At 41.0% G+C, this 25,075-nt stretch overlaps 1 protein-coding gene across 2 annotated transcripts in view; it reads right to left on the bottom strand.

The window, feature by feature from the left end:
- Positions 1-25,075, bottom strand: part of AGBL5 (AGBL carboxypeptidase 5) — a 173,479-nt gene that overhangs the window by 24,742 nt on the left and 123,662 nt on the right. For both annotated transcript variants that reach the window (XM_063441915.1, XM_063441916.1), the window contains one exon: positions 4,996-5,120. In XM_063441915.1, coding sequence (XP_063297985.1) covers positions 4,996-5,120 — 125 coding nt within the window. The remainder of the gene's footprint in view (positions 1-4,995; positions 5,121-25,075) is intronic.

The raw sequence follows: 25,075 nt of genomic DNA, 5'->3' as shown, positions 1-25,075 counted from the left end.
GCGACCTATTATTGTGTTTTTGCCATTTTCCCTTTGAGGTTATTAGAGGGAACCTCATACCCATAGGTTGCAGCTTTCGATTTGTTCACAGTCCTATTAGATCACTCAGCGCTGATCCAATACCTATCTTCAGTATATGTACCCACTATATGCTCTATGTATAAGTTACTATGAGGACACAGCCTTAGTATATGTTTCTACTATAGGCCATATGTATGAGTTACTATGAGGACACCGCCTCAGTATATGTACCCACTATATGCTCTATGTAAGAGTTACTATGAGGACACAGCCTCAGTATATGTAGCCACTATATGCTCTATGTATGAGTTACTATGAGGACACAGCCTCAGTATATGTACCCACTATATGCTCTATGTATGAGTTACTATGAGGACACAGCCTCAGTATATGTATCCACTATATGCTCTATGTATGAGGTACTATGAGGACACAGCCTCAGTATAAGTATCCACTATATGCTCTATGTATGAGTTACTATGAGGACACAGCCTCACTATATGTACCCACTATATGCTCTATGTATGAGTTACTATGAGGACACAGCCTCAGTATATGTACCCACTATATGCTCTATGCATGAGTTACTATGAGGACACAGCCTCAGTATATGTACCCACTATATGCTCTGTGTACGAGTTACTATGAGGACTCCGTCTCAGTATATGTACCCACTATATGCTCTATGTATGAGTTACTATGAGGACACAGCCTCAGTATATGTACCCACTATATGCTCTATGTAAGAGTTACTATGAGGACACCACCTCAGTATATGTACCCACTATATGCTGTATGCATGAGTTACTATGAGGACACAGCCTCAGTATATGTACCCACTATATGCTCTATGTATGAGTTACTATGAGGACACAGCCTCAGTATATGTACCCACTATATGCTCTATGTATGAGTTACTATGAGGACACAGCCTCAGTATATGTACCCACTATATGCTCTATGTATGAGGTACTATGAGGACACAGCCTCAGTATATGTACCCACTATATGCTCTATGTATGAGTTACTATGAGGACACAGCCTCAGTATATGTACCCACTATATGCTCTATGTATGAGTTACTATGAGGACACAGCCTCAGTATATGTACCCACTATATGCTCTATGTATGAGGTACTATGAGGACACAGCCTCAGTATATGTACCCACTATAGGCTCTGTGCATGAGTTACTATGAGGACACAGCCTTAGTATATGTACCCACTATATGCTCTATGTATGAGTTACTATGAGGACACAGAGCATATAGTGGGTACATATACTGAGGCTATGTATGAGTTACTATGAGGACACAGCCTCAGTATATGTATCCACTATATGCTCTATGTAGGAGTTACTGTGAGGACACAGCCTCAGTATATGTAGCCACTATATGATCTATGTATGAGTTACTATGAGGACACAGCCTCAGTATATGTACCCACTATATGCTCTATGTATGAGTTACTATGAGGACACAGCCTTAGTATATGTTTCTACTATAGGCCATATGTATGAGTTATTATGAGGACACAGCCTCAGTATATGTACCCACTATATGCTCTATGTATGAGTTACTATGAGGACACAGCCTCAGTATATGTACCCACTATATGCTCTATGTATGAGTTACTATGAGGACACAGCCTCAGTATATGTACCCACTATAGGCTCTGTGTATGAGTTACTATGAGGACACAGCCTCAGTATATGTACCCACTATATGCTCTATGTATGAGTTACTATGAGGACACAGCCTTAGTATATGTTTCTACTATAGGCCATATGTATGAGTTACTATGAGGACACAGCCTCAGTATATGTATCCACTATATGCTCTATGTAGGAGTTACTGTGAGGACACAGCCTCAGTATATGTACCCACTATATGCTCTATGTATGAGTTACTATGAGGACACAGCCTCAGTATATGTACCCACTATATGCTCTATGTATGAGTTACTATGAGGACACAGCCTCAGTATATGTATCCACTATATGCTCTATGTATGAGTTACTATGAGGACACAGCCTCAGTATATGTACCCACTATAGGCTCTGTGTATGAGTTACTATGAGGACACAGCCTCAGTATATGTACCCACTATATGCTCTATGTATGAGTTACTATGAGGACACAGCCTTAGTATATGTTTCTACTATAGGCCATATGTATGAGTTACTATGAGGACACAGCCTCAGTATATGTACCCACTATATGCTCTATGTAGGAGTTACTGTGAGGACACAGCCTCAGTATATGTACCCACTATAGGCTCTATGTACGAGTTACCATGAGGACACCGCCTCGGTAGTGGTTCCCCTGTTGTCAAGGGGAACATTATAATTTCCTTTCTGCAATAAAAGGTATTATATAAGGCTCATATGCTCCAGGTAAGTTTGATGCTGGTTATTGTAAGTATTTTAATTGACATTGGAAGGTCCTTCAGTCCCCAGACCATTCTACCAGGTTTACTATTTCAGGTAAAATTCGCCTGCTACCAGAACAATAAGGGAAATCGCCGAACATGAAGTCCCATTACTGACCTCTGTTCTGATATTCATGGAGATTCTTGGGTGTACTACTATCTAGACTTCACAGCCAATGCATGGCTTTAAGCTGTTGAGTCATCCTGCATAATATAATATCGTAGCTTGTTTGTGACAAACATTTGGCTGATTTGTTTTACATGGTCTCTGTACCTAGATCCGTATATGTGATCTGTGATGGTCATTCCTAACATTGCATTGTTATAATTCTTGTGGATTATATGCTTCGACTGGTGTTGATATCTTTGCAGATAAAACAAACAGCAGAATGATCTTATTATTATCACCATACACTCTGCCGTAAGTACTTCAACACTATCTGAAGATAAGGTCAGTGTAAGGATGTGGTTGCTTGTTCTCATATTGACTATTCTACTATCCTACTTATTATGTGTCTGTTGCTACAATGGATCCTGTGCCTCTGGTTATCACCTTTTAATCGGTGTCCTCCTATTGCCTATCTCCTACTGACATTACACAACAGTCTCTAATCAATTTGATTCTACTGTCTAATATAATTAGTACAATTTACAATATTTTTAACTAAGCATGTAGGTCCTGATGTTGTTGGCCTACATTGCCTACTTATAATTTAGTAGCTGCCACAATTTCTATGGCTCATACTGATAATTTTCTTAACTAATCTGAATGATGTGATTCTTCATGACTGTGCCTAGTAATATCTACTTGTAAAAACCAAAGAAAAAAGTTACTTTTGCGCTTGCCCAAATCCCTATGTATATTTAAACAACTTCAGTTGGGAGAGAGCGCAGGTAACCTTTTTTTTTGGTTCTTACTGCATGTATTGGGGCTGATGTGTGCTGTGGTCGTTGCTGCCGCCCAGGAGTAATGGGAGTTTGAGCGCAGGACTTGATTGTTTTTTTTTATTTTTTAAACTACTTGTGTTGTTGGTTTTTACCTCTCCTGTAACTGTTCATTACTGTATCAAACAATTCATTCACAGTAGGAGGCATTGTTGAATCTGATTTTTGCAATATATAGACATTATTGCTGTGTTTTAATAACAGACTCTCTTATTTCTTTACTAGGCTCTGCCTTTCTCTTACCGGTAGATATTATTTGTTTCCTGTATCTACAGGTAAGTAGTTCACTAAGCAAGACGAAGCAGTGTGAATTGTCTTCAATAAATACATCCAGAAAATAGTAGGATTTTGCGTTTAATTCTCTCCCTGCTATAAAACATCCAACACTTTCTAAAATGTCATGGATTGTTCCAGTCTGATTTCTGGAAATTATGCCTTTGTCGAGGTTCTGTTTGATACCGCCATCCATTTGGTATTTAATTTTATATTTGAGAAGGACATTCTAGGTCTATAATTCTAGACTGTGTCTTGGTTTTATGGAGTTTATAAAAAAAAAATGTATTATCCATAACAGGACGGGTGTCTTTTTCTTACTGGAGTCTGTCTTGTATTAGTCTAACCTTGTTCCTTCTATAGGTTTATAGCCCAATGATGATTTTATAACTATTAGCTGTATTTGAACTCTGTCCCTCCCTCTATATATATACTGCTGGGGTATTACCCATGAGTAAATGCTGCCATGATTGATCAGGAATAAGGAAAATTGTTTCATACTTACCGCGATTTCCTTTTCCTGATAATTTATTCATGGCAGCATTACGGTCCCACCCTTATACTATAAGATGTGATGCTAGTTACTAAGACTGCCTGATGGGAAGGGGGAGGATCTATTTATACCAGTTCCAGAGTTCTATTTCCTGTCCTCTCTGCCGTGAGGGGAGGAGCTAACCCATGAGTAAATGCTGCCATGAATAATTATCAGGAAAAGAAAATTACGGTAAGTATGAAGCAAATTTCCTTATTGTACATGGATTCCTTGAAATATGTGTTTGCTGTATACAACAGCTTTGAAACACAACTCAGGAAGAGGAGCAACGCCAGTGAACCACTCATGGACAGCTGTGTTGTGTTTTCATCCACACTTTTTTCCCCACTACAACTCTGTTGGTATGTACTTTACAAGTAACGCCAAGCCTCCATTGCAAGCCAGTAACCTATCTCATGCTGATGAGTTGCATTAACAACGAAACAGCTGTCCATGAGTGGTTCACTGGCTTTGCTCCTCTTCCTGAGTTGTGTTTCAAAGCTGTTGTATACAGCAAACAAATACTTCAAGTAATCCATGTATAAAGTGGAATTACGAGGCAAAAATGTGGTTCTTTGTTGAGCTTATTTGCATACGCCTACCCAGAATCCCTTGCAGTAGTAAGAGCGCTGTTAAAGTGAGATTTCTGTGGGAAAAGCAAGTCTTATGGCTTGACTGGTGTGTGTATTTGTGTTTAGCAATGTATTAACTATATAAATATATATACATACAATATATAAATTAATATCATAATACACTTAGAATGAAATGATATACACACACACACACAATTACCTGTAACACGGTTACCCCGTGCTCAGTCCTTGTAGGCTGCTTTGAGGCATCTTCTCGAAAACCCTTCTTGACTTCAGTTAAACTCTTGGTTTTATTAGCTAGAGACAAATTGCTGAATCCACTTCCTATAAAAAACACAAAGATTACTGGAAAATGGACAGCCGACATATTCCTATTTTACAAACCGTCTGAAAGGCTACATGCAGCCTGATATATGCACATGTACATCTTCTTTTTATTAACAATTTCACTGTCCCATTCACAAATCCAAAATAGAGACTGTGTGAAACATGTCTGCAACATGCAGCAAGTATATAGATTTGGAAAGATGGTATATCCACCTACAATATCCAGTTTGGAAATGTATTTAATAAGAGATTTGACAATTTTAGTAACATATGTAAGCAGTGGAGAAGTTAAACAAACAGATGTAAATGAACAAACATAAACCCATCTCAAAACATATACAAGTAAATGTCAGACTATGAAAGCAATACTTCTTAAAATCATAGACAATCACCTTTTTTAACTGATCGATAAAGATATCCGTTAAATGAACACAATAATACAAAGCTGAATTGCTAACACTAGAATATTCCTCTGCCACCCATGCGAGGGTTAAAAACCCTTTGAAAACACTGGCCTCAGTACGAGTCTCTAGCGGCTGTTTGGTAGACAGGCACTACTGTTTTAACTTGCAGGTTTGAGGGGACAGAAATGCTGCACCCAGATCACTTCAAAGAGATAAAGTGCTCTTTGTGCATAGTGTAACTTTAATGCAAAAATGTATTTGAAAACCTATAACAGATTTGATACAATGTATAGAATAAAGTAAACGATTCTTGTGACAAATAAGGTTTTAAGTAAATGATAGGTATTAAGAAAAAGATTTTTAAAAAAGAGTGGAGCAGTATTTTAAGAAAGTGGCTGTTTAGGTGATAAGCCTATAATCTGTGCGATAATACTGAATGAATGAAGGTGATACTTAATATTTGATCCTTCAGTTGATTTCAGCTTTCAGCTTCTACGAATAGCCAACGAAGCCAGAGTCTCCTGCAACCCATCTGACTAAAGCTGTGCAGTGAGTAGCGGCGTATGCCGTGCCTTACTCACTATACTTTCCTGTAAGAGGCAGTTTTTTTTTAATGCATTTACGTGTTAGGAATTATTAAAACCTCTTTTTATATTCATCTTTGTAATAAATCTTTCTGCGCTTTTGAAGCCTATTTGAGCTTAATTACGGTGTCAAAGTATTTCCTTAAAGGGACACTATAGTCACCTGAACAACTTTAGCTTAATGAAGCAGTTTTGGTGTATAGAACATGCCCCTGCAGCCTCACTGCTCAATCCTCTGCCATTTAGGAGTTAAATCCCTTTGTTTATGAACCCTAGTCACACCTCCCTGCATGTGACTTGCACAGCCTTCCATAAACACTTCCTGTAAAGAGAGCCCTGTTTAGGCTTTCTTTATTGCAAGTTCTGTTTAATTAAGATTTTCTTATCCCCTGCTATGTTAATAGCTTGCTAGACCCTGCAAGAGCCTCCTGTATGTGATTAAAGTTCAATTTAGAGATTGAGATACAATTATTTAAGGCAAATTACATGTTTGAAAGTAAAACCAGTTTTTTTTTCATGCAGGCTCTGTCAATCATAGCCAGGGGAGGTGTGGCTAGGGCTGCATAAACAGAAACAAAGTGATTTAACTCCTAAATGACAGTGAATTGAGCAGTGAAATTGCAGGGGAATGAGCTATACACTAAAACTAAAAGCTTTATTTAGCTAAAGTAATTTAGGTGACTATAGTGTTCCTTTAACCTTATAATTCCAGGTAAATTTGTGGGAATACTAAAACTACTGTATTGATTTTGCAACCTACACTATTATGTCTTTTTTTTTATATACCTTTCTCTATATGTGCTGAGTGAAAAGCAACTGAAGGATCAAATATTAAGTATCACCTTCATTCATTCAGTATTATCTCACAATCGCACAGATTGTAGCCTTATCACCTAAACAGCCACTTTCTTAAAATACTGCTCCACTCTTTTTTTTTTAATCTTTTTCTTATATAAAATATGTGTTTGATGGCACCACATTCAGAGTATGTTAGCAACATTTTATAATAACTTCAAATAGAAATTTAAATTTATTTTAAAGGGCGCTCCAAAATGTATCATTTCATCTAATAATAGGTAATACCCAACATGGAGATGTACCACAAATGTTACTCACAAAACCGATTCCACACTCTCCCACTCTGCTTTTACTGTATTATCTTCCTCTCCAAGGGTCTCTCATACTCTGCTTTTACTCTATTATCTTCCTCTCCAAGGGTCTCTCATACTCTGCTTTTACTCTATTATCTTCCTCTCCACTGGTCTCTCATACTCTGCTTTTACTCTATTATCTTCCTCTCCAAGGGTCTCTCATACTCTGCTTTTACTCTATTATCTTCCTCTCCAAGGGTCTCTCCAAGGGTCTCTCATACTCTGCTTTTACTGTATTATCTTCCTCTCCAAGGGTCTCTCATACTCTGCTTTTACTGTATTATCTTCCTCTCCACGGGTCTCTCATACTCTGCTTTTACTGTATTATCTTCCTCTCCACGGGTCTCTCATACTCTGCTTTTACTCTATTATCTTCCTCTCCACGGGTCTCTCATACTCTGCTTTTACTCTATTATCTTCCTCTCCAAGGGTCTCTCATACTCTGCTTTTACTCTATTATCTTCCTCTCCAAGGGTCTCTCATACTCTGCTTTTACTCTATTATCTTCCTCTCCAAGGGTCTCTCATACTCTGCTTTTACTGTATTATCTAACTCTCCAAGGGTCTCTCATACTCTGCTTTTACTCCATTATCTTCCTCTCCACGGGTCTCTCACACTCTGCTTTTACTCTGTTATCTTCCTCTCCACTGGTCTCTCACACTCTGCTTTTACTCTGTTATCTTCCTCTCCACTGGTGTCTCATACTCTGCTTTTACTCTATTATCTTCCTCTCCAAGGGTCTCTCATACTCTGCTTTTACTCTATTATCTTCCTCTCCAAGGGTCTCTCATACTCTGCTTTTACTGTATTATCTTCCTCTCCAAGGGTCTCTCATACTCTGCTTTTACTGTATTATCTTCCTCTCCACGGGTCTCTCATACTCTGCTTTTACTCTATTATCTTCCTCTCCACGGGTCTCTCATACTCTGCTTTTACTCTATTATCTTCCTCTCCACGGGTCTCTCATACTCTGCTTTTACTCTATTATCTTCCTCTCCACGGGTCTCTCATACTCTGCTTTTACTCTATTATCTTCCTCTCCACGGGTCTCTCATACTCTGCTTTTACTCTATTATCTTCCTCTCCAAGGGTCTCTCATACTCTGCTTTTACTCTATTATCTTCCTCTCCAAGGGTCTCTCCAAGGGTCTCTCATACTCTGCTTTTACTCTATTATCTTCCTCTCCAAGGGTCTCTCATACTCTGCTTTTACTGTATTATCTTCCTCTCCACGGGTCTCTCATACTCTGCTTTTACTGTATTATCTTCCTCTCCACGGGTCTCTCATACTCTGCTTTTACTCTATTATCTTCCTCTCCAAGGGTCTCTCATACTCTGCTTTTACTCTATTATCTTCCTCTCCAAGGGTCTCTCCAAGGGTCTCTCATACTCTGCTTTTACTCTATTATCTTCCTCTCCAAGGGTCTCTCATACTCTGCTTTTACTGTATTATCTTCCTCTCCACGGGTCTCTCATACTCTGCTTTTACTCTATTATCTTCCTCTCCAAGGGTCTCTCATACTCTGCTTTTACTCTATTATCTTCCTCTCCAAGGGTCTCTCATACTCTGCTTTTACTGTATTATCTTCCTCTCCAAGGGTCTCTCATACTCTGCTTTTACTGTATTATCTTCCTCTCCACGGGTCTCTCATACTCTGCTTTTACTGTATTATCTTCCTCTCCACGGGTCTCTCATACTCTGCTTTTACTCTATTATCTTCCTCTCCACGGGTCTCTCATACTCTGCTTTTACTCTATTATCTTCCTCTCCAAGGGTCTCTCATACTCTGCTTTTACTCTATTATCTTCCTCTCCAAGGGTCTCTCATACTCTGCTTTTACTCTATTATCTTCCTCTCCAAGGGTCTCTCATACTCTGCTTTTACTGTATTATCTAACTCTCCAAGGGTCTCTCATACTCTGCTTTTACTCCATTATCTTCCTCTCCACGGGTCTCTCACACTCTGCTTTTACTCTGTTATCTTCCTCTCCACTGGTCTCTCACACTCTGCTTTTACTCTGTTATCTTCCTCTCCACTGGTGTCTCATACTCTGCTTTTACTCTATTATCTTCCTCTCCAAGGGTCTCTCATACTCTGCTTTTACTGTATTATCTTCCTCTCCAAGGGTCTCTCATACTCTGCTTTTACTGTATTATCTTCCTCTCCACGGGTCTCTCATACTCTGCTTTTACTCTATTATCTTCCTCTCCACGGGTCTCTCATACTCTGCTTTTACTCTATTATCTTCCTCTCCACGGGTCTCTCATACTCTGCTTTTACTCTATTATCTTCCTCTCCAAGGGTCTCTCATACTCTGCTTTTACTCTATTATCTTCCTCTCCAAGGGTCTCTCCAAGGGTCTCTCATACTCTGCTTTTACTCTATTATCTTCCTCTCCAAGGGTCTCTCATACTCTGCTTTTACTCTATTATCTTCCTCTCCAAGGGTCTCTCCAAGGGTCTCTCATACTCTGCTTTTACTCTATTATCTTCCTCTCCAAGGGTCTCTCATACTCTGCTTTTACTGTATTATCTTCCTCTCCACGGGTCTCTCATACTCTGCTTTTACTCTATTATCTTCCTCTCCACGGGTCTCTCATACTCTGCTTTTACTCTATTATCTTCCTCTCCAAGGGTCTCTCATACTCTGCTTTTACTCTATTATCTTCCTCTCCAAGGGTCTCTCATACTCTGCTTTTACTCTATTATCTTCCTCTCCAAGGGTCTCTCATACTCTGCTTTTACTGTATTATCTTCCTCTCCAAGGGTCTCTCATACTCTGCTTTTACTGTATTATCTTCCTCTCCAAGGGTCTCTCATACTCTGCTTTTACTCCATTATCTTCCTCTCCACGGGTCTCTCACACTCTGCTTTTACTCTGTTATCTTCCTCTCCACTGGTCTCTCACACTCTGCTTTTACTCTGTTATCTTCCTCTCCACTGGTGTCTCATACTCTGCTTTTACTCTATTATCTTCCTCTCCAAGGGTCTCTCATACTCTGCTTTTACTCTGTTATCTTCCTCTCCACTGGTCTCTCATACTCTGCTTTTAATCTATTATCTTCCTCTCCAAGGGTCTCTCATACTCTGCTTTTACTCTATTATATTTCTCTCCAAGGGTCTCTCATACTCTGCTTTTACTCTATTATCTTCCTCTCCACAGGTCTCCCATACACTGCTTTTACTCTATTATCTTCCTCTCCAAGGGTCTCTCCACAGTCTGCTTTTACTCTATTATCTTCCTCTCCACAGGTCTCTCCACAGTCTGCTTTTACTCTATTATCTTCCTCTCCAAGGGTCTCTCATACTCTGCTTTTACTCTATCATCTTCCTCTCCAAGGGTCTCTCATACTCTGCTTTTACTCTATTATCTTCCTCTCCAAGGGTCTCTCATACTCTGCTTTTACTCTATTATCTTCCTCTCCAAGGGTCTCTCATACTCTGCTTTTACTCTATCATCTTCCTCTCCACGGGTCTCTCACACTCTGCTTTTACTCTATTATCTTCCTCTCCAAGGGTCTCTCATACTCTGCTTTTACTCTATTATCTTCCTCTCCAAAGTTCTCTCATACTCTGCTTTTACTCTATTATCTTCCTCTCCAAGGGTCTCTCATACTCTGCTTTTACTCTATTATCTTACTCTCCAAGGGTCTCACATACTCTGCTTTTACTCTATTATCTTCCTCTCCAAGGGTCTCTCATACTCTGCTTTTACTCTATTATCTTCCTCTCCAAGGGTCTCTCATACTCTGCTTTTACTGTATTATCTTCCTCTCCAAGGGTCTCTCATACTCTGCTTTTACTGTATTATCTTCCTCTCCACGGGTCTCTCATACTCTGCTTTTACTGTCTTATCTTCCTCTCCACGGGTCTCTCATACTCTGCTTTTACTCTATTATCTTCCTCTCCACGGGTCTCTCATACTCTGCTTTTACTCTATTATCTTCCTCTCCACGGGTCTCTCATACTCTGCTTTTAATCTATTATCTTCCTCTCCAAGGGTCTCTCATACTCTGCTTTTACTCTATTATCTTCCTCTCCAAGGGTCTCTCATACTCTGCTTTTACTCTATTATCTTCCTCTCCAAGGGTCTCCCATACTCTGCTTTTACTCTATTATCTTCCTCTCCACGGGTCTCTCATACTCTGCTTTTACTCTATTATCTTCCTCTCCAAGGGTCTCTCATACTCTGCTTTTACTCTATCATCTTCCTCTCCACGGGTCTCTCACACTCTGCTTTTACTCTATTATCTTCCTCTCCAAGGGTCTCTCATACTCTGCTTTTACTCTATTATCTTCCTCTCCAAGGGTCTCTCATACTCTGCTTTTACTCTATTATCTTCCTCTCCAAGGGTCTCTCATACTCTGCTTTTACTCTATTATCTTCCTCTCCAAGGGTTTCTCATACTCTGCTTTTACTCTATTATCTTCCTCTCCACGGGTCTCTCATACTCTGCTTTTACTCTATTATCTTCCTCTCCAAGGGTCTCTCATACTCTGCTTTTACTCTATTATCTTCCTCTCCAAGGGTCTCTCATACTCTGCTTTTACTCTATCATCTTCCTCTCCACGGGTCTCTCACACTCTGCTTTTACTCTATTATCTTCCTCTCCAAGGGTCTCTCATACTCTGCTTTTACTCTATTATCTTCCTCTCCAAGGGTCTCTCATACTCTGCTTTTACTCTATTATCTTCCTCTCCACAGGTATCTCCACAGTCTGCTTTTACTCTATTATCTTCCTCTCCAAGGGTCTCTCATACTCTGCTTTTACTCTATTATATTCCTCTCCAAGGGTCTCCCATACTCTGCTTTTACTCTATTATCTTCCTCTCCAAGGGTCTCTCAAACTCTGCTTTTACTCTATTATCTTCCTCTCCAAAAGGTCTCTCATGCTCTGCTTTTACTCTATTATCTTCCTCTCCAAGGGTCTCCCATACTCTGCTTTTACTCTATTATCTTCCTCTCCACGGGTCTCTCATACTCTGCTTTTACTCTATTATCTTCCTCTCCACGGGTCTCTCATACTCTGCTTTTACTCTATTATCTTCCTCTCCAAGGGTCTCTCATACTCTGCTTTTACTCTGTTATCTTCCTCTCCACTGGTCTCTCATACTCTGCTTTTACTCTATTATCTTCCTCTCCAAGGGTCTCTCATACTCTGCTTATACTCTATTATATTTCTCTCCAAGGGTCTCTCATACTCTGCTTTTACTCTATTATCTTCCTCTCCACAGGTCTCCCATACGCTGCTTTTACTCTATTATCTTCCTCTCCAAGGGTCTCTCCACAGTCTGCTTTTACACTATTATCTTCCTCTCCACAGGTCTCTTCACAGTCTGCTTTTACTCTATTATCTTCCTCTCCAAGGGTCTCTCATACTCTGCTTTTACTCTATCATCTTCCTCTCCAAGGGTCTCTCATACTCTGCTTTTACTCTATTATCTTCCTCTCCAAGGGTCTCTCATACTCTGCTTTTACTCTATTATCTTCCTCTCCAAGGGTCTCACATACTCTGCTTTTACTCTATTATCTTCCTCTCCAAGGGTCTCTCATACTCTGCTTTTACTCTATTATCTTCCTCTCCAAGGGTCTCTCATACTCTGCTTTTACTGTATTATCTTCCTCTCCAAGGGTCTCTCATACTCTGCTTTTACTGTATTATCTTCCTCTCCACGGGTCTCTCATACTCTGCTTTTACTGTATTATCTTCCTCTCCACGGGTCTCTCATACTCTGCTTTTACTCTATTATCTTCCTCTCCACGGGTCTCTCATACTCTGCTTTTACTCTATTATCTTCCTCTCCACGGGTCTCTCATACTCTGCTTTTACTCTATTATCTTCCTCTCCAAGGGTCTCTCATACTCTGCTTTTACTCTATTATCTTCCTCTCCAAGGGTCTCTCATACTCTGCTTTTACTCTATTATCTTCCTCTCCAAGGGTCTCTCCAAGGGTCTCTCATACTCTGCTTTTACTGTATTATCTTCCTCTCCAAGGGTCTCTCATACTCTGCTTTTACTGTATTATCTTCCTCTCCACGGGTCTCTCATACTCTGCTTTTACTGTATTATCTTCCTCTCCACGGGTCTCTCATACTCTGCTTTTACTCTATTATCTTCCTCTCCACGGGTCTCTCATACTCTGCTTTTACTCTATTATCTTCCTCTCCAAGGGTCTCTCATACTCTGATTTTACTCTATTATCTTCCTCTCCAAGGGTCTCTCATACTCTGCTTTTACTCTATTATCTTCCTCTCCAAGGGTCTCTCATACTCTGCTTTTACTGTATTATCTTCCTCTCCAAGGGTCTCTCATACTCTGCTTTTACTCCATTATCTTCCTCTCCACGGGTCTCTCACACTCTGCTTTTACTCTGTTATCTTCCTCTCCACGGGTCTCTCACACTCTGCTTTTACTCTGTTATCTTCCTCTCCACTGGTGTCTCATACTCTATTATCTTCCTCTCCAAGGGTCTCTCATACTCTGCTTTTACTCTATTATCTTCCTCTCCAAGGGTCTCTCATACTCTGCTTTTACTGTATTATCTTCCTCTCCAAGGGTCTCTCATACTCTGCTTTTACTGTATTATCTTCCTCTCCACGGGTCTCTCATACTCTGCTTTTACTCTATTATCTTCCTCTCCACGGGTCTCTCATACTCTGCTTTTACTCTATTATCTTCCTCTCCACGGGTCTCTCATACTCTGCTTTTACTCTATTATCTTCCTCTCCAAGGGTCTCTCATACTCTGCTTTTACTCTGTTATCTTCCTCTCCACTGGTCTCTCATACTCTGCTTTTACTCTATTATCTTCCTCTCCAAGGGTCTCTCATACTCTGCTTATACTCTATTATATTTCTCTCCAAGGGTCTCTCATACTCTGCTTTTACTCTATTATCTTCCTCTCCACAGGTCTCCCATACGCTGCTTTTACTCTATTATCTTCCTCTCCAAGGGTCTCTCCACAGTCTGCTTTTACACTATTATCTTCCTCTCCACAGGTCTCTTCACAGTCTGCTTTTACTCTATTATCTTCCTCTCCAAGGGTCTCTCATACTCTGCTTTTACTCTATCATCTTCCTCTCCAAGGGTCTCTCATACTCTGCTTTTACTCTATTATCTTCCTCTCCAAGGGTCTCTCATACTCTGCTTTTACTCTATTATCTTCCTCTCCAAGGGTCTCACATACTCTGCTTTTACTCTATTATCTTCCTCTCCAAGGGTCTCTCATACTCTGCTTTTACTCTATTATCTTCCTCTCCAAGGGTCTCTCATACTCTGCTTTTACTGTATTATCTTCCTCTCCAAGGGTCTCTCATACTCTGCTTTTACTGTATTATCTTCCTCTCCACGGGTCTCTCATACTCTGCTTTTACTGTATTATCTTCCTCTCCACGGGTCTCTCATACTCTGCTTTTACTCTATTATCTTCCTCTCCACAAGTCTCTCATACTCTGCTTTTACTCTATTATCTTCCTCTCCACGGGTCTCTCATACTCTGCTTTTACTCTATTATCTTCCTCTCCAAGGGTCTCTCATACTCTGCTTTTACTCTATTATCTTCCTCTCCAAGGGTCTCTCATACTCTGCTTTTACTCTATTATCTTCCTCTCCAAGGGTCTCTCCAAGGGTCTCTCATACTCTGCTTTTACTGTATTATCTTCCTCTCCAAGGGTCTCTCATACTCTGCTTTTACTGTATTATCTTCCTCTCCACGGGTCTCTCATACTCTGCTTTTACTGTATTATCTTCCTCTCCACGGGTCTCTCATACTCTGCTTTTACTCTATTATCTTCCTCTCCACGGGTCTCTCATACTCTGCTTTTACTCTATTATCTTCCTCTCCAAGGGTCTCTCATACTCTGATTTTACTCTATTATCTTCCTCTCCAAGGGTCTCTCATACTCTGCTTTTACTCTATTATCTTCCTCTCCAAGGGTCTCTCATACTCTGCTTTTACTGTATTATCTTCCTCTCCAAGGGTCTCTCATACTCTGCTTTTACTCCATTATCTTCCTCTCCACGGGTCTCTCACACTCTGCTTTTACTCTGTTATCTTCCTCTCCACTGGTCTCTCACACTCTGCTTTTACTCTGTTATCTTCCTCTCCACTGGTGTCTCATACTCTATTATCTTCCTCTCCAAGGGTCTCTCATACTCTGCTTTTACTCTATTATCTTCCTCTCCAAGGGTCTCTCATACTCTGCTTTTACTGTATTATCTTCCTCTCCAAGGGTCTCTCATACTCTGCTTTTACTGTATTATCTTCCTCTCCACGGGTCTCTCATACTCTGCTTTTACTCTATTATCTTCCTCTCCACGGGTCTCTCATACTCTGCTTTTACTCTATTATCTTCCTCTCCACGGGTCTCTCATACTCTGCTTTTACTCTATTATCTTCCTCTCCACGGGTCTCTCATACTCTGCTTTTACTCTATTATCTTCCTCTCCAAGGGTCTCTCATACTCTGCTTTTACTCTATTATCTTCCTCTCCAAGGGTCTCTCCAAGGGTCTCTCATACTCTGCTTTTACTGTATTATCTTCCTCTCCAAGGGTCTCTCATACTCTGCTTTTACTGTATTATCTTCCTCTCCACGGTCTCTCATACTCTGCTTTTACTGTATTATCTTCCTCTCCACGGGTCTCTCATACTCTGCTTTTACTCTATTATCTTCCTCTCCAAGGGTCTCTCATACTCTGCTTTTACTCTATTATCTTCCTCTCCACGGGTCTCTCATACTCTGCTTTTACTCTATTATCTTCCTCTCCAAGGGTCTCTCATACTCTGCTTTTACTCTATTATCTTCCTCTCCAAGGGTCTCTCATACTCTGCTTTTACTGTATTATCTTCCTCTCCAAGGGTCTCTCATACTCTGCTTTTACTCTATTATCTTCCTCTCCACTGGTCTCTCACGCTCTGCTTTTACTCTGTTATCTTCCTCTCCACTGGTGTCTCACACTCTGCTTTTACTCTGTTATCTTCCTCTCCACTGGTGTCTCATACTCTGCTTTTACTCTGTTATCTTCCTCTCCACTGGTCTCTCATACTCTGCTTTTACTCTATTATCTTCCTCTCCAAGGGTCTCACATACTCTGCTTTTACTCTATTATCTTCCTCTCCAAGGGTCTCTCATACTCTGCTTTTACTGTATTATCTTCCTCTCCAAGGGTCTCTCATACTCTGCTTTTACTGTATTATCTTCCTCTCCACGGGTCTCTCATACTCTGCTTTTACTGTATTATCTTCCTCTCCACGGGTCTCTCATACTCTGCTTTTACTCTATTATCTTCCTCTCCACGGGTCTCTCATACTCTGCTTTTACTCTATTATCTTCCTCTCCACGGGTCTCTCATACTCTGCTTTTACTCTATTATCTTCCTCTCCAAGGGTCTCTCATACTCTGCTTTTACTCTATTATCTTCCTCTCCAAGGGTCTCCCATACTCTGCTTTTACTCTATTATCTTCCTCTCCACGGGTCTCTCATACTCTGCTTTTACTCTATTATCTTCCTCTCCAAGGGTCTCTCATACTCTGCTTTTACTCTATTATCTTCCTCTCCAAGGGTCTCCCATACTCTGCTTTTACTCTATTATCTTCCTCTCCACGGGTCTCTCATACTCTGCTTTTACTCTATTATCTTCCTCTCCAAGGGTCTCTCATACTCTGATTTTACTCTATTATCTTCCTCTCCAAGGGTCTCTCATACTCTGCTTTTACTCTATTATCTTCCTCTCCAAGGGTCTCTCATACTCTGCTTTTACTGTATTATCTTCCTCTCCAAGGGTCTCTCATACTCTGCTTTTACTCCATTATCTTCCTCTCCACGGGTCTCTCACACTCTGCTTTTACTCTGTTATCTTCCTCTCCACTGGTCTCTCACACTCTGCTTTTACTCTGTTATCTTCCTCTCCACTGGTGTCTCATACTCTATTATCTTCCTCTCCAAGGGTCTCTCATACTCTGCTTTTACTCTATTATCTTCCTCTCCAAGGGTCTCTCATACTCTGCTTTTACTGTATTATCTTCCTCTCCAAGGGTCTCTCATACTCTGCTTTTACTGTATTATCTTCCTCTCCACGGGTCTCTCATACTCTGCTTTTACTCTATTATCTTCCTCTCCACGGGTCTCTCATACTCTGCTTTTACTCTATTATCTTCCTCTCCACGGGTCTCTCATACTCTGCTTTTACTCTATTATCTTCCTCTCCACGGGTCTCTCATACTCTGCTTTTACTCTATTATCTTCCTCTCCAAGGGTCTCTCATACTCTGCTTTTACTCTATTATCTTCCTCTCCAAGGGTCTCTCCAAGGGTCTCTCATACTCTGCTTTTACTGTATTATCTTCCTCTCCAAGGGTCTCTCATACTCTGCTTTTACTGTATTATCTTCCTCTCCACGGTCTCTCATACTCTGCTTTTACTGTATTATCTTCCTCTCCACGGGTCTCTCATACTCTGCTTTTACTCTATTATCTTCCTCTCCAAGGGTCTCTCATACTCTGCTTTTACTCTATTATCTTCCTCTCCACGGGTCTCTCATACTCTGCTTTTACTCTATTATCTTCCTCTCCAAGGGTCTCTCATACTCTGCTTTTACTCTATTATCTTCCTCTCCAAGGGTCTCTCATACTCTGCTTTTACTGTATTATCTTCCTCTCCAAGGGTCTCTCATACTCTGCTTTTACTCTATTATCTTCCTCTCCACTGGTCTCTCACGCTCTGCTTTTACTCTGTTATCTTCCTCTCCACTGGTGTCTCACACTCTGCTTTTACTCTGTTATCTTCCTCTCCACTGGTGTCTCATACTCTGCTTTTACTCTGTTATCTTCCTCTCCACTGGTCTCTCATACTCTGCTTTTACTCTATTATCTTCCTCTCCACGGGTCTCTCATACTCTGCTTTTACTGTATTATCTTCCTCTCCACGGGTCTCTCATACTCTGCTTTTACTCTATTATCTTCCTCTCCACGGGTCTCTCATACTCTGCTTTTACTCTATTATCTTCCTCTCCACGGGTCTCTCATACTCTGCTTTTACTCTATTATCTTCCTCTCCAAGGGTCTCTCATACTCTGCTTTTACTCTATTATCTTCCTCTCCAAGGGTCTCCCATACTCTGCTTTTACTCTATTATCTTCCTCTCCAAGGGTCTCTCATACTCTGCTTTTACTCTATTATCTTCCTCTCCAAGGGTCTCCCATACTCTGCTTTTACTCTATTATCTTCCTCTCCACGGGTCTCTCATACTCTGCTTTTACTCTATTATCTTCCTCTCCAAGGGTCTCTCATACTCTGATTTTACTCTATTATCTTCCTCTCCAAGGGTCTCTCATACTCTGCTTTTACTCTATTATCTTCCTCTCCAAGGGTCTCTCATACTCTGCTTTTACTGTATTATCTTCCTCTCCAAGGGTCTCTCATACTCTGCTTTTACTGTATTATCTTCCTCTCCAAGGGTCTCTCATACTCTGCTTTTACTCTATTATCTTCCTCTCCACTGGTCTCTCACGCTCTGCTTTTACTCTGTTATCTTCCTCTCCACTGGTGTCTCACACTCTGCTTTTACTCTGTTATCTTCCTCTCCACTGGTGTCTCATACTCTGCTTTTACTCTGTTATCTTCCTCTCCACTGGTCTCTCATACTCTGCTTTTACTCTATTATCTTCCTCTCCAAGGGTCTCACATACTCTGCTTTTACTCTATTATCTTCCTCTCCAAGGGTCTCTCATACTCTGCTTTTACTGTATTATCTTCCTCTCCAAGGGTCTCTCATACTCTGCTTTTACTGTATTATCTTCCTCTCCACGGGTCTCTCATACTCTGCTTTTACTGTATTATCTTCCTCTCCACGGGTCTCTCATACTCTGCTTTTACTCTATTATCTTCCTCTCCACGGGTCTCTCATACTCTGCTTTTACTCTATTATCTTCCTCTCCAAGGGTCTCTCATACTCTGATTTTACTCTATTATCTTCCTCTCCAAGGGTCTCTCATACTCTGCTTTTACTCTATTATCTTCCTCTCCAAGGGTCTCTCATACTCTGCTTTTACTGTATTATCTTCCTCTCCAAGGGTCTCTCATACTCTGCTTTTACTCCATTATCTTCCTCTCCACGGGTCTCTCACACTCTGCTTTTACTCTGTTATCTTCCTCTCCACTGGTCTCTCACACTCTGCTTTTACTCTGTTATCTTCCTCTCCACTGGTGTCTCATACTCTATTATCTTCCTCTCCAAGGGTCTCTCATACTCTGCTTTTACTCTGTTATCTTCCTCTCCACTGGTCTCTCATACTCTGCTTTTACTCTATTATCTTCCTCTCCAAGGGTCTCACATACTCTGCTTTTACTCTATTATCTTCCTCTCCAAGGGTCTCTCATACTCTGCTTTTACTGTATTATCTTCCTCTCCAAGGGTCTCTCATACTCTGCTTTTACTGTATTATCTTCCTCTCCACGGGTCTCTCATACTCTGCTTTTACTGTATTATCTTCCTCTCCACGGGTCTCTCATACTCTGCTTTTACTCTATTATCTTCCTCTCCACGGGTCTCTCATACTCTGCTTTTACTCTATTATCTTCCTCTCCAAGGGTCTCTCATACTCTGATTTTACTCTATTATCTTCCTCTCCAAGGGTCTCTCATACTCTGCTTTTACTCTATTATCTTCCTCTCCAAGGGTCTCTCATACTCTGCTTTTACTGTATTATCTTCCTCTCCAAGGGTCTCTCATACTCTGCTTTTACTCCATTATCTTCCTCTCCACGGGTCTCTCACACTCTGCTTTTACTCTGTTATCTTCCTCTCCACTGGTCTCTCACACTCTGCTTTTACTCTGTTATCTTCCTCTCCACTGGTGTCTCATACTCTATTATCTTCCTCTCCAAGGGTCTCTCATACTCTGCTTTTACTCTATTATCTTCCTCTCCAAGGGTCTCTCATACTCTGCTTTTACTGTATTATCTTCCTCTCCAAGGGTCTCTCATACTCTGCTTTTACTGTATTCTCTTCCTCTCCACGGGTCTCTCATACTCTGCTTTTACTCTATTATCTTCCTCTCCACGGGTCTCTCATACTCTGCTTTTACTCTATTATCTTCCTCTCCACGGGTCTCTCATACTCTGCTTTTACTCTATTATCTTCCTCTCCACGGGTCTCTCATACTCTGCTTTTACTCTATTATCTTCCTCTCCAAGGGTCTCTCATACTCTGCTTTTACTCTATTATCTTCCTCTCCAAGGGTCTCTCCAAGGGTCTCTCATACTCTGCTTTTACTGTATTATCTTCCTCTCCAAGGGTCTCTCATACTCTGCTTTTACTGTATTATCTTCCTCTCCACGGTCTCTCATACTCTGCTTTTACTGTATTATCTTCCTCTCCACGGGTCTCTCATACTCTGCTTTTACTCTATTATCTTCCTCTCCAAGGGTCTCTCATACTCTGCTTTTACTCTATTATCTTCCTCTCCACGGGTCTCTCATACTCTGCTTTTACTCTATTATCTTCCTCTCCAAGGGTCTCTCATACTCTGCTTTTACTCTATTATCTTCCTCTCCAAGGGTCTCTCATACTCTGCTTTTACTGTATTATCTTCCTCTCCAAGGGTCTCTCATACTCTGCTTTTACTCTATTATCTTCCTCTCCACTGGTCTCTCACGCTCTGCTTTTACTCTGTTATCTTCCTCTCCACTGGTGTCTCACACTCTGCTTTTACTCTGTTATCTTCCTCTCCACTGGTGTCTCATACTCTGCTTTTACTCTGTTATCTTCCTCTCCACTGGTCTCTCATACTCTGCTTTTACTCTATTATCTTCCTCTCCAAGGGTCTCACATACTCTGCTTTTACTCTATTATCTTCCTCTCCAAGGGTCTCTCATACTCTGCTTTTACTGTATTATCTTCCTCTCCAAGGGTCTCTCATACTCTGCTTTTACTGTATTATCTTCCTCTCCACGGGTCTCTCATACTCTGCTTTTACTGTATTATCTTCCTCTCCACGGGTCTCTCATACTCTGCTTTTACTCTATTATCTTCCTCTCCACGGGTCTCTCATACTCTGCTTTTACTCTATTATCTTCCTCTCCACGGGTCTCTCATACTCTGCTTTTACTCTATTATCTTCCTCTCCAAGGGTCTCTCATACTCTGCTTTTACTCTATTATCTTCCTCTCCAAGGGTCTCCCATACTCTGCTTTTACTCTATTATCTTCCTCTCCACGGGTCTCTCATACTCTGCTTTTACTCTATTATCTTCCTCTCCAAGGGTCTCTCATACTCTGCTTTTACTCTATTATCTTCCTCTCCAAGGGTCTCCCATACTCTGCTTTTACTCTATTATCTTCCTCTCCACGGGTCTCTCATACTCTGCTTTTACTCTATTATCTTCCTCTCCAAGGGTCTCTCATACTCTGATTTTACTCTATTATCTTCCTCTCCAAGGGTCTCTCATACTCTGCTTTTACTCTATTATCTTCCTCTCCAAGGGTCTCTCATACTCTGCTTTTACTGTATTATCTTCCTCTCCAAGGGTCTCTCATACTCTGCTTTTACTCCATTATCTTCCTCTCCACGGGTCTCTCACACTCTGCTTTTACTCTGTTATCTTCCTCTCCACTGGTCTCTCACACTCTGCTTTTACTCTGTTATCTTCCTCTCCACTGGTGTCTCATACTCTATTATCTTCCTCTCCAAGGGTCTCTCATACTCTGCTTTTACTCTATTATCTTCCTCTCCAAGGGTCTCTCATACTCTGCTTTTACTGTATTATCTTCCTCTCCAAGGGTCTCTCATACTCTGCTTTTACTGTATTATCTTCCTCTCCACGGGTCTCTCATACTCTGCTTTTACTCTATTATCTTCCTCTCCACGGGTCTCTCATACTCTGCTTTTACTCTATTATCTTCCTCTCCACGGGTCTCTCATACTCTGCTTTTACTCTATTATCTTCCTCTCCACGGGTCTCTCATACTCTGCTTTTACTCTATTATCTTCCTCTCCAAGGGTCTCTCATACTCTGCTTTTACTCTATTATCTTCCTCTCCAAGGGTCTCTCCAAGGGTCTCTCATACTCTGCTTTTACTGTATTATCTTCCTCTCCAAGGGTCTCTCATACTCTGCTTTTACTGTATTATCTTCCTCTCCACGGTCTCTCATACTCTGCTTTTACTGTATTATCTTCCTCTCCACGGGTCTCTCATACTCTGCTTTTACTCTATTATCTTCCTCTCCAAGGGTCTCTCATACTCTGCTTTTACTCTATTATCTTCCTCTCCACGGGTCTCTCATACTCTGCTTTTACTCTATTATCTTCCTCTCCAAGGGTCTCTCATACTCTGCTTTTACTCTATTATCTTCCTCTCCAAGGGTCTCTCATACTCTGCTTTTACTGTATTATCTTCCTCTCCAAGGGTCTCTCATACTCTGCTTTTACTCTATTATCTTCCTCTCCACTGGTCTCTCACGCTCTGCTTTTACTCTGTTATCTTCCTCTCCACTGGTGTCTCACACTCTGCTTTTACTCTGTTATCTTCCTCTCCACTGGTGTCTCATACTCTGCTTTTACTCTGTTATCTTCCTCTCCACTGGTCTCTCATACTCTGCTTTTACTCTATTATCTTCCTCTCCAAGGGTCTCACATACTCTGCTTTTACTCTATTATCTTCCTCTCCAAGGGTCTCTCATACTCTGCTTTTACTGTATTATCTTCCTCTCCAAGGGTCTCTCATACTCTGCTTTTACTGTATTATCTTCCTCTCCACGGGTCTCTCATACTCTGCTTTTACTGTATTATCTTCCTCTCCACGGGTCTCTCATACTCTGCTTTTACTCTATTATCTTCCTCTCCACGGGTCTCTCATACTCTGCTTTTACTCTATTATCTTCCTCTCCACGGGTCTCTCATACTCTGCTTTTACTCTATTATCTTCCTCTCCAAGGGTCTCTCATACTCTGCTTTTACTCTATTATCTTCCTCTCCAAGGGTCTCCCATACTCTGCTTTTACTCTATTATCTTCCTCTCCACGGGTCTCTCATACTCTGCTTTTACTCTATTATCTTCCTCTCCAAGGGTCTCTCATACTCTGCTTTTACTCTATTATCTTCCTCTCCAAGGGTCTCCCATACTCTGCTTTTACTCTATTATCTTCCTCTCCACGGGTCTCTCATACTCTGCTTTTACTCTATTATCTTCCTCTCCAAGGGTCTCTCATACTCTGCTTTTACTCTATCATCTTCCTCTCCACGGGTCTCTCACACTCTGCTTTTACTCTATTATCTTCCTCTCCAAGGGTCTCTCATACTCTGCTTTTACTCTATTATCTTCCTCTCCAAGGGTCTCTCATACTCTGCTTTTACTCTATTATCTTCCTCTCCAAGCGTCTCTCATACTCTGCTTTTAGTCTATTATCTTCCTCTCCAAGGGTTTCTCATACTCTGCTTTTACTCTATTATCTTCCTCTCCAAGGGTCTCTCATACTCTGCTTTTACTCTATTATCTTCCTCTCCAAGGGTCTCTCATACTCTGCTTTTACTGTATTATCTTCCTCTCCACGGGTCTCTCATACTCTGCTTTTACTCTATTATCTTCCTCTCCACGGGTCTCTCATACTCTGCTTTTACTCTATTATCTTCCTCTCCACGGGTCTCTCATACTCTGCTTTTACTCTATTATCTTCCTCTCCACGGGTCTCTCATACTCTGCTTTTACTCTATTATCTTCCTCTCCAAGGGTCTCTCATACTCTGCTTTTACTCTATTATCTTCCTCTCCAAGGGTCTCTCCAAGGGTCTCTCATACTCTGCTTTTACTGTATTATCTTCCTCTCCAAGGGTCTCTCATACTCTGCTTTTACTGTATTATCTTCCTCTCCACGGGTCTCTCATACTCTGCTTTTACTCTATTATCTTCCTCTCCACGGGTCTCTCATACTCTGCTTTTACTCTATTATCTTCCTCTCCAAGGGTCTCTCATACTCTGCTTTTACTCTATTATCTTCCTCTCCACGGGTCTCTCATACTCTGCTTTTACTCTATTATCTTCCTCTCCAAGGGTCTCTCATACTCTGCTTTTACTCTATTATCTTCCTCTCCAAGGGTCTCTCATACTCTGCTTTTACTGTATTATCTTCCTCTCCAAGGGTCTCTCATACTCTGCTTTTACTCCATTATCTTCCTCTCCACGGGTCTCTCACACTCTGCTTTTACTCTGTTATCTTCCTCTCCACTGGTCTCTCACACTCTGCTTTTACTCTATTATATTTCTCTCCAAGGGTCTCTCATACTCTGCTTTTACTCTATTATATTTCTCTCCAAGGGTCTCTCATAATCTGCTTTTACTCTATTATCTTCCTCTCCACAGGTCTCCCATACGCTGCTTTTACTCTATTATCTTCCTCTCCAAGGGTCTCTCCACAGTCTGCTTTTACTCTATTATCTTCCTCTCCACAGGTCTCTCCACAGTCTGCTTTTACTCTATTATCTTCCTCTCCAAGGGTCTCTCATACTCTGCTTTTACTCTATTATCTTCCTCTCCAAGGGTCTCTCATACTTTGCTTTTACTCTATTATCTTCCTCTCCAAGGGTCTCTCATACTCTGCTTTTACTCTATTATCTTCCTCTCCAAGGGTCTCACATACTCTGCTTTTACTCTATCATCTTCCTCTCCAAGGGTCTCTCATACTCTGCTTTTACTCTATCATCTTCCTCTCCACGGGTCTCTCACACTCTGCTTTTACTCTATTATCTTCCTCTCCAAGGGTCTCTCATACTCTGCTTTTACTCTATTATCTTCCTCTCCAAGGGTCTCTCATACTCTGCTTT

Source organism: Pelobates fuscus, chromosome 2 (assembly GCF_036172605.1).
Source record: "Pelobates fuscus isolate aPelFus1 chromosome 2, aPelFus1.pri, whole genome shotgun sequence".
Lineage (NCBI taxonomy): Eukaryota > Metazoa > Chordata > Amphibia > Anura > Pelobatidae > Pelobates > Pelobates fuscus.
This window is presented reverse-complemented; position numbering and strand designations above follow the sequence as displayed.